Consider the following 16,312-nt stretch of genomic DNA (forward strand, 5'->3'; position numbering starts at 1 on the left):
CTCACATTCCTACTACCCAGGAGTATGACTCTTAGACATTTGATATGTATTTCGTCCAACTATTTTTATATACATAAATGTGAAATTATTTTTTTCTTATTATGTATATAAGCAAAAAATGGTGTTATGACATAGTTTGCAAATTATTTTTCCCGATTGAGACTCTAGAGCAGCGCTGTCCGATGTAAATATAGTGTGAGCCACACATAATTTTAGTTGTTTAGTCGCCACTTTTAAAAAAGGTAAAAAGAAACAAGTGACATTAATTTGAATAATGTATTTTATCCAGCCAAAAATATAATTTCAACCTGCAGTCAATAAAAAAATAATGAATGAGATATTTTAAATTCTTTTGTTTGTACTAAGTCTTGGAAATCAGCTCTGTATTTTGTACTTAGTAACTGTCAGTCCACACTGGCCACGTTTCCAGTCCTTACAGTAGCCACGTGGCCAGTAGCTGTTATTTGGTCAGCAGAGCTCTCCTCTCCATATATGGATATCTGCGGTTTTCTTTTCTTAATGTAATGTGGTCCAAAAGGAGAACAAGCTGTTCCAGAAGCCCAGAATGGAGTAGGTCTTCAACCAAAGCTCAGCTGATTGTGTGTCAGAGCTTCTAGCACTGGGTTCAGAGGGATGACCTCTAAGTCTCTACAGCTCTGCAACTCTCATACGCCTATTGCCTGATTGTTCACAATACATATGAAATATTTAATGTAACTTAGTGCATAATTCTGCGTCAGGCCAGTGAAGCATAACATGGCCTTGAGATTCAAGAATTAATACTGGAAGTTCCTATGTGGCAACGTAAGATCAGTGGCATAGGGTGATTTATTATTTGGGGAAGGTATGAGTTGAGATTGTGCGTGTGCCACAAGTCTGGGGTGTGGGAATGAAGAAACCAAGTAGACAACAACGCATCAACAGCTTAATGCAGCTGGCTTGTTCCCAATTCTCCCTTGAAAACCAGGAAATTTTTCTAATGGTCTTTTGCTGTGGGATAAAGTGTAAGCCTGAGTGTATACACAAATACGAGCAAGCACAAAGGGCTTGGAATTGATCTCCTGAGAAGTACTAAGTGTCTTTTGTATTTCTAGGTTATCAATGACCATTGTTTGAGAAGCTAAACTTGGATAGTAGCTTCATGATACCCAACACTCTTGTGACATTGTTGAATGCAGTGTGGAGCTCTTGATGTGAATGGTATTCTTTCTTTATGTTTACATTTTACTGGATCTTTGCCTTAAGTTAAAAGATTTTGAGGATGACTCTACTAATACGGCTCTTTTTAGCTCTGTAAAATATGGCACTCAAAGACCATCATCAAGAGAGTGATACCAACAGTGCAGTATAACTATGACAAAGTAGTAGGATATCAGTCATGGCTCGGACACACAGCAGGCTCTCAGGAAATGAGTTCTGTAGAGCACCTGTACAGTATCTTTTTCATGGTAAATCATAAAATCAGAGAGAGCCAGATGGTTTTATTTCATTGATCACAGACCATTCCAGCATTTTGTTTCATTTGCTTTAAGTTTCAGAAGTTATTCTCCTGTCAAAACTTTAACATCAAGAACTGAAGCTCTTCAAACCACATCTACTACTAAATCTTGAAACTACATTTTAAATGTGACAAAAATTAACTTTTTAAAATGTTGCAAATTTTTTATTTTTGTTTTCTTAATTTAAAAAGTCACAAGTTTTGAAAGATTATAAAAATTTATTGTAGCATTTTCTATTTTTCTACCAAAATAGATCTTAAAATCTGAAACATTTCCTGTATTTTCTAATTAATAAAATTCTCTTATCTTTGATTTCTTCTGCTCATTTCTAATAGCAGATATTTTCTGAACACGGAACAAGTATTCTCAACAACTCCAACTTAGCATATAAATACGTATATTGTGTATTTCATAGTTATAGAAGATGCTCTTTTAAAAAAATCATCTTGTAAAACAATTTAATTTTTTTCTTTATTGTAAACACATAAACACTTGCACATATATATTCATAAGTGATTCTAGTAATAAGATGTCTAAAGTTTATTTACATATTTTAGTGATCTAGTATCCTGGGAAAGTACCATGTATTTCTCGTTATATGATATGCTAACTTTGTTTTTAGTAACAAAGTAGATATGTTTCCATATTACCTAATGATTTACCTATGGTTAACTTTCATATCAATAATCTTCTCTGTGAACTGATTATTTATTATTCATTTTGTACGTTCAGTTTTCTATATAATACTTTTAATAAAGTGTTCATTGGAAATTGGTTCCACTGGTTTCATTGGAAATGGAAAAAAATGATACTTTGAATACTTCACATGTATATGTTCATTAGTTTGCTTATTTTGTGCATAAATTGAAAAAATTACTTCCCTCTTTTTCTCTATATGCATAGTATTTTTTCACTTCGGGACTTACGCTTATTAACTTCACTAACTTATTGCACAGAATGTATAAACATGCCAGTTATAATGAGTATTTATTATGAAAGTATTTGAGGAAAACACCTATTTCTTCTAATGGCAGTTAATGATAAGTAGACTTTTAAGGAGTAAGGAAATATTAAATCAATTCTGGAGGTCCAGAAGACTTAAGATTTCAGTCTTCCCTCCCATATTTCCCTTGGAATATTATCCATGTTTTCAAAAGTCTCAAGGTGACTGGGTTATCAGGACACTGCAGTGGTCTGTCTCACTGTAGACAAAGAAAGGGGCATGAGAAATGTGTGTGGAGCTGATGGAGATGAGGAGAAACTGCTGCTGCCTTTGGAAAAAAAAATTACGTCCTGGGTCTGCGATTTCTCCTAGATCATCTATACCATAGAGTGACTGCGAGGAGAACATAGGGATTTCATTGTCATCCTTCTGGAACCTATTTGTCTTCAAAGCGTTTAGTTTCAAAGGGTCCCTAACATGAGATCCAGTTCCCTGGAAAAGTCCTTCATCTTGAGGAAATTTTATGCATCCGTGTATAACAGCTAAAGATTGTGACAAAACTGTCTAAAGACTTGGCAGCTCTCTGCAGGCATTCCATCCCAAAGTTACATGTGTTTCCCCAGGAAGATAAAAATTTGATGCCTAAGGGTAATTCACACCTTTTCACTGGAATGCTGCTCTAGGGTCGCTCACTTTCTTCAGTAGTGGATTAAGTGAGTGTATGTGTGTGTATGTAGCAAAAGACTTTCTAGAATGACTTGTAAGGTGAGATTTTGAAATATATTTTTCCCTTTACCATTGAGAAATCTATGTCTGTGTGTTGGAAAAAACTGTTAGAATGCTACAACATAAATTAAAATGTCCTGTTCTCGGCTCAGCTATATCCCATTTCTCCTTTCTCAACCACAACAAATACTCACTTCCTTCTCTGTGCATCAACTTTTCTCATTACAATGCTTTGTCTCTTCCCCATTTTAACATCTTAGTGTTCTGAAACTTTGGCAGGCAGTTACATAGTGACATGCATTTAAGTAAATACTTTTCAAAATTAAAAAAAATGCATCAGTGTAAAATAATACCATCATTGTTTAACCCCATTTGTTATCCATATTTTTTACACATTATACATTAACACTTTCAGTCTTAGAAAACACTATTTATGGGACTGAAATACCATTTCAAAACTGGTAAGAACCTTAGGGATAAGATTGTTTTAGAGATGTGGATACTTCATTAATCATGATATAAATTGTGATGTAATTATGATGTCAGAAAATGCTATTTTACAAAAGAGCATAAGGAAATTTAAGTAATTGAACAATTTGAATGAAAATACATACATCACTTCTTTACAACTAAATTCCTCTATGCGTTGGCAATACAGGACTTTGATTTTGCTTCAGAAATACTTGATTCATCAGTCCCACTGCTAGCAATTCCTTCAACCTTTTCACCCATCTATTCTTTCCATCATCACAGTGCTGCCAGTTTTTTCCTTAAAGCATATTCGGCCTTTCCATGAACGTCCTCAATGATTGCCAATTCTCCACACCCTTCCATAAGTAGAGTAATATTGAAAAAGGAACAGATTATTTTCACATTACTTTTAGAAAAGGAGAGGCGTAGAAGGGCTGGAGGGTTTTACAATATAGCCGTCTTCTGTGACGTTCTGTTTCACAGCGTGGCTGTCTTCTATGATGTTCTAATTTCTTTTTCTATGAAAAATTAGTGTCCAAACCTGTAATCCTCAACACTGTCAAGATACCAAAAACAAAGTTTGAGAAACTAGCGCAACCAACAGAAACCGACAGGGACGTGAACATCAAGCGTGAGGTAGTTTCCTGGAGGGCATCCTGAAACAGAAAAATAAAACTGAGGACATCTGAAAACATTTGGGCTTTAATTAATAATACCGTTAATAATGGTTTACTAATTGTGACTGTTATACTATACCATAGCATAAGATGTTAGTAATAGGGGAAACTGCATGTAGGTTATGCAGGAACTCCCTGTACTATCTTCACAATAATTTTGTCAATCTAACACTGTTCTAAGTAAGGTTTATTTGTTAAAAATGATAAAATATTTGCTTTAACAGCTTATAACAACAAAAAAAGAGCAGACCCTTACTTCGCCTCTTTGACCCTCTCTACTGAGGCAACCACTTTCAAATCGTTTAGCTGTTTCCTCTGTTGTTGTTAGGTGCTGTCGAGTCAGTTCCAGCTCATAGCGACCCTTTGTACAACAGAGCAATACATTGCCCGGCCCTGTGCCATCCTCACAATAGTTGTTATGCTTGAGCCCATTGTTGCAGCCACTGTGTCAGTCCATTTCAGTGAGGGTCTTCCTCTTTTTTGCTGACCTGCTACTTTACCAAGCATGATGTCCTTCTAAGGGACTGGTCCCTCCTGATTCCTCTGTTACTAATGTATACTTTCTAGATAGTATTATTGTTGAACCAGTGTTCTTGGTTTTTCACTTTTGTACATTGTCTTTAACATCCCACTCTTGTGCCACTACCATCAACCTCTACTTAAAAAGGGGACAAAATAACTCTACAATTCTCAGTATTTTCTCACTATAGTTATATCACAATTTTGGATTACATCAATATTCCTTGTAAATAGTATGTATAGCTGAACTATGTACCGTTTTCTTTCTTAAACTACTTTTTTCTCCTGGATTCTACAATGGTGCCTTGCTATTTGCTCTTGAATGTAGAGTAGCTAAAGCAAATGGAAGAAATGAGGAAGTAAAAGAACTGAAGATTTCAAAGGGCAGCTCATAAAGACAAAGTAGAGTATTAAAATGAAATATGCGAAGACCTAGACTTAGAAAACCAAAAGGGAGGAACACGCCCAGCATTTCTCAATCTGAAAATACTGAAGAAAAAAATTGAAACCCTGAATTGCAATATTGAAAAATTCTATGGGGAAAATATTAAACAACGCAGGAAGCATCAAAAGCAGAAGGAAGGAATACACAGAGTCACTATACCAAAACGAATTGGTTGATGTTCAACCATTTCAGGAGGTAGCACATGATAAGGAACTGATGGTATTGAAGGAAGAAGTCCAAGCTGTACTGAAGGCAGTGACAAAAATCAAGCCTCCAAGAATTGAGAGAATATCAATCGAGATGTTTCAACAAATGGATGCAGTGCTGAAAGTGCTCACTCGTCTATGCCAGGAAATTTGGAAGACAGCTACCTGGCCAACCGACTGGAAGAGATCCATATTTGTGACCATTCCAAAGAAAGGTGATCCAACGGAATGTGGAAGTTATCAAACAATATCATTAATATCACACACAAGTCAAATTTTGCTGAAGATAATTCCAAAGGTGGTTGCAGCAGTACATCGACAGGGAATTGCCAGAAATTCAAGCTGGATTTAGAAGAGGACATGGAACCAGTGATATCATTTCGGATGTCAGATGGATCATGGCTGAAAGCAGAGAATACCAGAAAGATGTTTACTTGTGTTTTATTGACTATCAAAGGCATTCGACTGTGTGGATCATAACAAATTATGGATAACATTGCGAAGAATGGGAATTCCAGAACACTTAATTGTGCTCATGAGGAACCTGTACATACACCAAGAGGCAGTGGTTCAAACAGAACAAGGGGATACTGCATGGTTTAAAATAGGAAAGGTGTGTATCGGGGTTGTATCCTTTCACCATACTTATTCTCTCTGTATGCTCAACAAATATTTCAAGAAGCTGTGCTATGTAAAGAACATGGCATCAGGATTGGTGGATTTTTTAACATTACCTCAAAATTTTATTGTCTTCATAATAAAACATGATGAAACTTAGAACTGGATCTCTTGGCCCTTTTTCTTCTTGTCTCCTCCCAGTTCAAAATGCTTGCATCTCTTCATAGCCAGCATTCTCGTAGATCTGCAGTTGGGCTCAACGCATTGAAGCCTCAACACAATCTTCTTTGTAATTCTAGCTTTCTTCCGGAAAATTGGCTTAGTCTGCCCACCATATCCACTCTGCTTCCCGTCATAACACCTCTCTCCTGTGGCATATAGAGAACATTTGCTCTTCTGGTCCTGTGTCACTTTATGGAGTTGGTGCTTTTGCCACACTTCTTTCAGAAAGTCCCACAGCTTTTAGGAACGTTCACCATATTTGTGGGAGTGTTACCGGCATGAAAAGCTAACACATTAATTTCTTGAATGAAGTCTTTTGCTCCTACACACCCATTGGCTCCCCCGTCCTTTACTCTCTGCGCACTTGGCTTAGACTCATCTCTTCTGCTCCTGTCAGAGGTCACAGATGAGCAGTTCATGGGCTGAAACCAGTCCAGAGGTATTTTTGGTTTTCTCTTAAGAGGGTTTTAAAAAATTTAACCCTGTGATCTTTTAGGCGTGGTATAATTTGGGATGCATATATAATGCCTGAATAGGTACCTTGTGAAATATATTATTGAAAATACTATTCACATGAGAAGTTTATGCTGATAGAAGAACCTTGCTGTACAAACAGCATCATAAGGAAAACCATGTTTGGGAAGTTGTCTGTAAGAATCCCTTCTTCGTCGTACAAGGGTTCCTATTACATAAGAATCCATTTTTTTTTCCTTAATCTAATATGACAGTAAATGTCAAATATTGAGAAATGTGCACATATTAAGGGATCTTGGTTTTTGGTAAATTTGGGATATAAAATGGGAATGTACAAAATATTTAAGAGGATAATAGTAATTTTGTTAAAATGTAGGCAAAGGAGTTCCCTGTAATTGTTTTCAACAGAATGGATTTCAAAGTTTAAATAAACACCATAAAATGGAATAGCAATATTGCCATTTGGATAAATTTTAGTTAAAGTTTCTGATAGCTGGTACCCGATGACTCGGCTAAACAATTAGGTCATTTAGCCCTTTAGGAGGTCATCAGTGTCCCCAGGCCCTCTTACCCCTCTTCTTTGTTGTTAACGCTCTCTCCTGGGTGGGTGTGTGTGTGTAGACTCATGGTTTGTTCTGTGAGTCTTCGCACAGTTACTTAGAGCAGAGGGTATCTTCACACCGAAGTACCGACTTTTCAGGACTGCGTTATTCCCAGCAGGTGTGCAAAGCCTTCTAAGGGAGTGAGGCAGGAGGATAGTGAGGGGTCCACATGGAGACTGTGTTTTTGTGAAGCTGAATTTGTGGGCAGGGCAACTGACCACCTCTGTGAGTCCAGCACTTGGCTCAGCACTTTATCTCTTAGGAAGGTCACGGGAAAAGTCTCCAGATGAGTGACATGCGTGGCCAATGGGGTTTTCAAGATGTATCAGGAGAGTGTTTATTTACAAAACTATTGAAAGGGCTATAATTTTTAATAAAAAAAACTGCTATCTACCAGCTATATTAAAAAACCAGAGTTAAAATCACTAGAATAAGCCAATAATGAAAAAGAAATGTTAAAGCATATTCTAAATACACCACAGGAAAAATACAAAATAAGCTGTATACTTTCCTAATCTACATCACCACATTACAGTCCCTTACGTCCGTTAGGGTGACTCCATGGAACTACCAGACTCGCTAAACATATTCTAATCTACATCTTTAACCAAGGTATGTAACCTTGGGCTGTAGTTTCCATATTAAGTTTGTTTGTTTGTTTCTTACAAATCTAAAAACAATTTATGTGTAACATTTCTTCTGTGTAACTTTCAGTTATTTGGAATGTACAGAAAAAAAACAGAACATTTCATTTCCAAATCAATCTAAATAGATAGTTTATATTCCTGACTTTCATTTTAAAATCTCAGTGAAAAATCCTGATGCTTAGGGACTAAACTTTTCTACCCCAAATATTCCTAGTTCCTGTATAGTCTCATTTGACCAGACCTTGGGTCTCTTTTGGAAGGAAGCTTTGTGCTTAGAACTCACAGTACCTGGGACCTCACTTCCCATCTCTGTGTGCTTCAAGCCCGAAATTTCCTGGGAATCCAAAGGCATCTTCTAAACTACATGATAAAGGGCTACTTAATTTTTTTGCTAAGGAAATAACATTTGTTATAAACTCTTCTAAAAGGATTTTGAGATAATACCACATGGAAGTTGTTAACGTCGACAGGACCCTTGAGCCCGCTGTCCCTTCATCTGCATGCTCGTTTTTCTCACCCTGGTCTGGTCTCTCCCTCTAGGAATGGCAGAACTCTATTCAGAAGAACGCAGGACTCGCGTTTATCGAGCTCATCAATGAAGGAAGGTAATTAAGCTGATAATTTTTGGACAACGGGTCAGTGTAGATTTCATTCAAGTGGGCGTCTGCTCTTCCCTACCATCTGCTCCAAACGTGTAAGAAAAGACCTTTCAGTTAGAGGATTTGTCACACAGGTACTTCAACTTTAAATGAGCAAAGTCTAAAATGTTAAACATTTATTTTTTTGTCAGGAAAAAAAAGCATGTACTAAATAAAGAGACAGACTTTATAATGTTTTTGTGAGCTTTGAGACGCATCTCACCGAGTAGTAAAGTTGTTTTACACGGATCAGGCCAACCCAATCTGCAGCCCCATCTGCCATTCCATCTGCTTCCAGGGTGCACTCACTGTTTACTCCATCAGCCTGTCCTCTCTCGCAGCAAGGAGTTTGATCTGAACACACCATGCTTTGTGGTGTCCCACTGAACACGTGAAGGATGTTAAATATAGACGTATAACCTGCTAAAGAGTTTGTATAGACCATGGTTAAACCAACGCCTCCAGGAAAACTGTGTCTGAGCACATCACTCTCTTTATCACTTTGTGATGAATGGTTGTTCCTGTAACTTTCCCAGTGGTTTATGGGCAGTAGCTGCCCTAAGACAGATGTAGCTGTCACCTGGCTGACATGCATGGCATCTGTCGGCCAAAGACCTGAATGCTCTACCACTTGAGTTTCTTTTGTGATGTAGTTAGTGCCTTCTTTGGAAAATAATTACTAAGTATTTGGCATAATCCATTTATTTCTTATTTGCAACCAGATTTAATTAAATTGATGAGGAAATAATGTTACCTATATATAAAACTGGAAACCCTGGTGACATAGTGGTTAAGAGCTATGACTGTTAACCAAAAGGTTGGCAGTTCGAATCCACCAGGCCCTCCTTGGAAACTCTATGGGGCAGTTCTACTGTGTCCTATAGGGTTGTTATGAGTCGCAATTGACTCGCCAGCACGGGGTATATATAAAACTCAGCTCCATCAAGGAGGGCCATAAGAGGATATTTTACAAGATAGTCCTTAAAATTAGTTTATAAATGCTATAAAACCCCAATTTTAAAAAAATATTGACTTAAATGTGGGTTAGTATTACTGGGTTTTTCCCGTCATGGTAGTATTTTCTGGGAAGTAATCTTGGTCTTTATAACAGTTCATCTTATTGTATATTTCTCATCTTGATATCCATGACCTAATTATTATTTTTTAGTCATAATAATACAGGCCTGAAATTTAAAATAACGTTTGTCTTCACTGCAAAACAAAAGATGCAGGAAAATAATCAGTTTTCTTTTATGACACAAATAGTTTCACATCATAATAGCACTCGCTCTCTCTTACAAACTTCCACTGTGATGGGAATTGGCAATCACTGTCACCCATCTTCGGGAGATGGAATGGAGAAAGAATATCTGTAAGGTTGCTCGTGGTCGTATCAGTTTTAGAAATACGCTAACTTGCTAATTTACGTCAACTGCGAAGGCAAACAATGTCTTAGCACCAGTAACTCTCCTAAGAGTTAATAGAACTGAACCTCCAGCACTCAATTAAGATGATATATCATAAGATTGTAAAGCAATATTAAAAGTCCCTGGCTGAGAAAGAGGAGGGGTGGAAAATTTGCTAATAACAAGGTCTTTAGCTTCTGATACTGTTTTGTTATTCAGTGGTAAAGTTTTGGCTTGTTTGGGCTTGTTTTGTTTGTGATAAGAAGTTAGGAATATAGAAAATAGCTATATATATATATATTTAGAATTTAATTTATGAAAACCTCCAAAATGCTCTTTGTGCCATCCTGGATTTATGTTTCCACTTTCATACCAATCATTCCTCTAAATAAAGATGATCTTGGGGGAAAAAATTGGAACATGAATAGCTATGAAATCTACAAGAACAACTCGTGTGCATGAATGCAGCAAATGCTTAGTCAGCACCCAGTATATACCAGACACTCTCACTGCAGCTGGGAATAGAGACGTGAATGAGACACACATGGTCCAATAATACAAGGGTGCTGTGATAGAGGTGGTGGCTGCAGGTATTCAGGTAAGTATGCAGCAAGGCACTTAACCCAGTCTGGCAGGTGGGGTGGTGGTGGGTTATCAGGAAAGTGTATCCAAGGAGAATGTCATCTTAGATTGGAACCGAGCTATGATTAGGAGATGGCCAGGTGGGGGAAAACAAATAGAGGAATACTGTTCTGAGAAGAGGGCATAGTGTAGTGCACAGGCTGCAGTGAAAACGTAGCGAGACATGTTGCTGGAGAGCTCTTTTACTCAGCCAGTGACTCTTCAAGTGCGTATTGTATGCCAGCCCTGTGGAGGCAAGGGTCTTGGTTTCATGGCCCCCGTTAGCAAGACCAGGCTACAAAGGGTCTTGTCGTCTATGTGAAGCATGTTGGGGAATAATTGAATAGGTGTAGGCATAGGAGTGACATGATCAACTTTGCATTTTAGAAAGATCATCAGGTATGCAATATGGCAAATAGATCTTAGGGGTTCTAGACTGGAACAGGGACAAGCTAGGGTTTCAGTAATCCTGTTGAAGATGATGGTGTTATGGACTGGTAGTGGCCATGAGGGTGGAAGAGGTGGACAGATCTGAAGTAGCTTTTGGGAATTCAGTCAGTGGGACTGCTGAAAGATTGGATGGCAAAAGGGGAAGAAGGAATGGGTAGGACTTGATTTCTGGCTTCAGTAACTGGATGGTCTTTAGTCCTGTGCACTTAGCTAGAAGAACACTGACAGAGAAGCAGGGCTGGGGGTGGTGAGAGATGTTTTCACTTCTGTGTACCCTGGATCTGCAGCCCCTGTGAAATGTCCGAGTGGAGGTGTAGAACGAGCATATGGGTGTGTGGGTCTCAGGCTCTGCAATGAGAGCTGGGAGGGGAATTCCCATCTAGGAGTCTACATCTGCATGTAACTAGCTCAGGATAGAGTCATGTGGCGTGAGAGGAGCTCTGCACCTGCTAGAGCGTGCAGCACACGCATGGTGTTTGTTGACGGCATCCAAGCACACACTAGGTATTTTGCACATACTTGTATTTCATTTGCATGGGCATAGAGCATTTTTTACACTTGTTTCTAATGGTTTAAAATGAAATAAAACACACACACACACGTTTTCTCTCCATTGTTAAGAGTATCAGTCTTTAATTTGCCCTTGTGGGAATAAAGGTAAAAATCTTTAAGTGGACATTGTTATAAATGTTTATCCTACTTAACAGCTACACTTGTAAATACAATTCATCAATCATCGCTGGAGAAAGCAATTGTGTGCTTGTCTACAGTTAACAGGACAAAACAGTTGATGAATGTGCAGCTGAATTAAAGTACTCCCCCGGACAGGCTGAAATTATAAACTGGATCATTTAAAGGAATCTAACAAAGGATCTTTATAATTAAAACAAAGCAAGGGTAATGGGATGTAAAATTGCCTATAATATCTTGGCAATAATAATTGGATTTTAAATTATTAAAATATGAATTGAAAAATGAGGCAAATAAGCAATATTTTTTAAAAATTATGGAATTTGAGTGATTCTTTGAAATAAATGAATGGTTTGCCTAAAATAAACCTTTATCACTCTTTTGAAAGCATATAGGATATATTTAATGAATATTGACCATAAAAACCAGGATGTATCCATGTTGAGCACTGAATGTAACCTAAGGTTCACAAGATTCTAATTTTTATTTTGTTTTTTAAAATAAGGGAAATATATAGCTTGTATTTCATAGCTTTTCAAGAGGAGAAGCATATTACATCCAACTATAATTCTTCAGTGATGATATGGCCCCAACTGGAATGCTTAACAATGGTTTTTAGTATTTAAGCAGATAAGCTTGGGCTTATTATTTTGTGTTTGATTTTGTAAAAAACTATATTTAAATAAAAGCAATAACTTAACAAAGCTTTAAGATAAACCCTGTTTTTAGAGTTGAGATTCTAATTTAATTTTGAACCAAGAATCCCTGGAAACTCCTGGAAAACGAAAGTTTCCTCTCTGTATTTTTTCATGTAGGGCCTAACCTATTCTTTTCAATAGTATTCTTTTGTTCATTTTATACATGTAATAAGTTATTAAACATACTGAGTTTCGTAAATAAGGTAAAAAAAAAAAAAAATGAAAATCATGTGCTTTTATAAAGTTACTTGCATTAACTCTTAAACAATATATCTAATTTCTAATATAACTTTAGATATTAATGATAAATAACATGTTATTTATCTAAAAGAAGGATAAACAAGTCTCATTTAATAATGGCTAAATTTGAAGTAATAGGGAATTATATTTCAAAGTTTAGTGATCATAGATTTTATTTGAATTATATTGTCAGCCATATTTAAAAATATATCTGCATATGCATGTGTATTGAGATTTTTAAAAAAATTCTCTTCTGAGAACAACTTTAAATATATGTTCCTCCTAAGCACCATTATTTTAACTTTAGTGACAGTTAAGTAATATTTCATAAACTATACCCTATTTTTGGTATATTTATGTCTGTTCCACATATTCCTCTGTTTCTTATTTCCTAGAAATGTATAAATTTGTTTTTGTTCTTGGCATATTTATTGCAATAGCCAGCCAAGTTTCAGATGATTCTTGACTTTATTACAAAACATTTATTTAATTTTTACTCCATTTTAACATAACCATGATGAACTTGGCAACACAGGAGGCATTAGTGGCTGGTATGTTGTTTATGTAACAGGTTATGGGAAGCAGTGAAAATACAACAGTGGAGATATGTATGGTGGTGTGTGTGGCCAGTCCAGTCATACGCCAAAGGTGAGAGGTGACAGAATAGGATGAGCAAGCCAGGTGAGACAAGAATATAGGCGTGGCCTAAGCCACAGATTTTTATCTAGATCAGGATCAGAAACTCTTCCTTCGATGCCAAGGGAATTGGAACAGAGGTTGTAGGATGATCCTTCCACATGTTAGTAAGGTAAGGACACACAGACCTCAGATGTATGCCTCAGGTGCAGCTGTACAGACCAAACTTCGAAAGATCAGAAAACTTTTGTAACACGCCTGCCTTAGAGAGCCATAGTCCAAGCTGGACAAGAAGTAAGAAAAAGTTATTATTGTTTTCTAATTATTGTGTTAAAGGTAATATAACACATGGACAGACATCCTTGAAGTTCTTAGCACCTACATAGTCACAATACACATGAAAAAAAGATCCGGAATAAATACTTACGACGCACTTACTATGTGGTTAGTTTTAGTAGGGATACAAATATGTTTTGCATAGGCCCTCCATCTCTAAGTAACTTACAATTGAGAAGCTAGGATTTCCATGCAGAAAAAATTAAACAATTCAAAAATACCATAGGCAGTGTATGCTGAAGTATAAAATGAGTGATGTAAAAATTGCACTCCCTTTAGAAGGAGCAGTTCCCACGGGCAGTCATGACGGCAAAAGGCTTCTTAGAGGAGGAGAGTCCTGAAGTAAAGGCATGCTGTGTAGAGTAAAAGAAAAAAATCAGCCCTGTTTTTGTTAGGATTTAGAACAAGACAAAATACTCTTAATGTTCTTCATTATCTCATAAAACAAACGGGGACATAATTTTATTTGGAAAAATCATAATCTGTCTTTGAGCTTTATCTTATTCAAATAAAGAGGTAAAATTTCTCTGACTTATAAATGATGCCCAGTAAGTGGCTTAGCTCTTTAATGCTGGTAATCAGGGGCCATGGTGGTTCAGTGGGAGAAATCTCACCTTCCATGCGGGAGACTGGAATTCAATTCCTGGCCAAGGCACTTACGTACACCCGTCTGTCAGTGGAGGCTTGTGTTCTGCATCTCTGATCTGAGCCTGTTTCCTCAACTCACAAGCTCTATTCCATCTCTTTTCAGAGGTTTTTATAGCTGTTAGCATTGGCTGATCTTCTCCTGGACATTACACCTTTGGACTCTTTTCTTGCAACACCAGAGTTTAAGCCAGAAGGTTGATTAATTGGCCCAGGCTTAGCCATTAAAAAAAAAAAAAAAAAAATCTCCTTCAAGTCGATTCTGACTCACAGTGACTAGAATAGAGCTGCCCTATAGGGTTTCCAAGGAGCTGCAGGTGGATTCGAACTGCCAGCCTTTTGGTCAGCAGCCTGAGCTCTTAACCACTGCACCACCAGGGCTCCAGGCTTAGTCACAGAAGGAGGGAAACTTCTAGACCAGCCTTTTGAAACTATTGTCTCAAAAGTAGGAAATAGTGATGAATGAAAAACATAATTGAGTGTATCGCTTGATATTCAGGTAAATATTGTTTGGGGAAATGTTCATTGTGTGTGTATATAGGGTTATGATATAAAAGGTATTTCTCATATTTTACTTTCGGCTACAGTCTGAAAGCCACTGCTCTTAGCTGATTACCCAGGAATATAGTTTATGTGAGTTAAAGCAATCTTAATCTGTCTTCTCATTCTGAAAGTAATATTTTCTAAACCCAAATTAACTATAGGATGAGTAAATTAGATAAATCCTTCATAAGCTTTTTGGGACTAGTTACCTAGAGGAAGAAAAGATAGCTAGGTGGCCACGGTCACGGAGCACATCAGAGGAGAGAAGCAGGAGAGATGACATTAATTGGCCTTCCTGGCCTGTGAACAGGTGGGGAGTAACGTGCTATGTGCCTACACCATAAAACAGAGGAGGCCTGACTTCCTTACATGTATCACACAGAACTAGTGTCAGAGACCTGGCAATCCTGGCAACAAGAGACAAGTGTGCTCCTTGTAATCCTTCTGATAGTGTTCTTCCTGAGCTAGCTAGCTGAGGGGCAGGTTGTGTGACGTGCAATTGCATGAAGCTACCTGAGAAATCCAGCAGATGCCATGAGTGGGGTCAGCAGTATGGCACACACCCTGTTAGTTTTCCAGGGCCTCGTAACAAATTACCACAACCCAGATGGCTTCGAATAACAGAAATGCATTCTCCCACTGTCTGGAGGCTCGAATCCAAAAGCACTGTGTTGACGGGGCCGTGCCTGTTCTGGAAGCTCTGGGGGAAGACCCTACTCGCCTCTTCCAGCCTCCAGTAGCCTCACATGTTCCTTGACTGTGGGCAACATAGTCATCAAATTATATCAATCGTGTATATTTAAAATTCAGGGCTCGGAGTCTCAGGTCAAAGCAAGTGATTTAAATTATAATAAACTGCATAAAGTCAGATACTTCCTAGGACATCAGAACTTGCTTTGCAGATAGCCATCTCATTTGGAATAGGATATTTCTGTCTCCTCACTTTTTTCCGGTATCCACCACTGCTCTGTTATTAGAACAGGACTTAATAGGCTTGAACAAAGTGTGTTTTGTTTTTTTTTTTCCATTTCCTTTGAAAAATAAACTTACATTAGAAAGTGAAGGCCACTTCACTGACTTCCTATGTAGTATACATACTGCAAGTAGGGAAATCTCTGTCATAGTTGCTCCTAGGGTAGCTAATGTGTGTGCATCTGTGTTTGTTTTTTACCTCAATTTCCATATGCCAGATGTACCATAGAAGTTTTTAGTCTTAAAAATCTTACATTATCATTTAAATTCTGTATCTTGAGAGGCGGGGTGAAGATGGCAGAGTAGTCAGACAGTTCCGGTGGACCCTCTTACAACAAAGACCCAAAAAAACAAGTAATTCGATTATATATGGCAATATGGGAGCCCT

The 16,312-nt window shown here is 37.5% G+C and overlaps 1 protein-coding gene and 1 pseudogene across 1 annotated transcript in view; one reads left to right on the top strand and one right to left on the bottom strand.

Annotated features, from left to right (window-relative positions):
- Nucleotides 1-16,312, top strand: part of NBEA (neurobeachin) — a 685,423-nt gene that overhangs the window by 295,842 nt on the left and 373,269 nt on the right. The window contains exon 34 of the mRNA XM_023740363.1: nt 8,590-8,654. Within this exon, the coding sequence (XP_023596131.1) occupies nt 8,590-8,654 (65 nt within the window). The remainder of the gene's footprint in view (nt 1-8,589; nt 8,655-16,312) is intronic.
- On the bottom strand, nt 6,214-6,583 carry LOC101350342 (60S ribosomal protein L36a-like; annotated as a pseudogene).

Source organism: Trichechus manatus, unplaced genomic scaffold, assembly GCF_000243295.1.
Source record: "Trichechus manatus latirostris isolate Lorelei unplaced genomic scaffold, TriManLat1.0 scaffold00153, whole genome shotgun sequence".
Classification (NCBI taxonomy): Eukaryota; Metazoa; Chordata; class Mammalia; order Sirenia; family Trichechidae; genus Trichechus; species Trichechus manatus.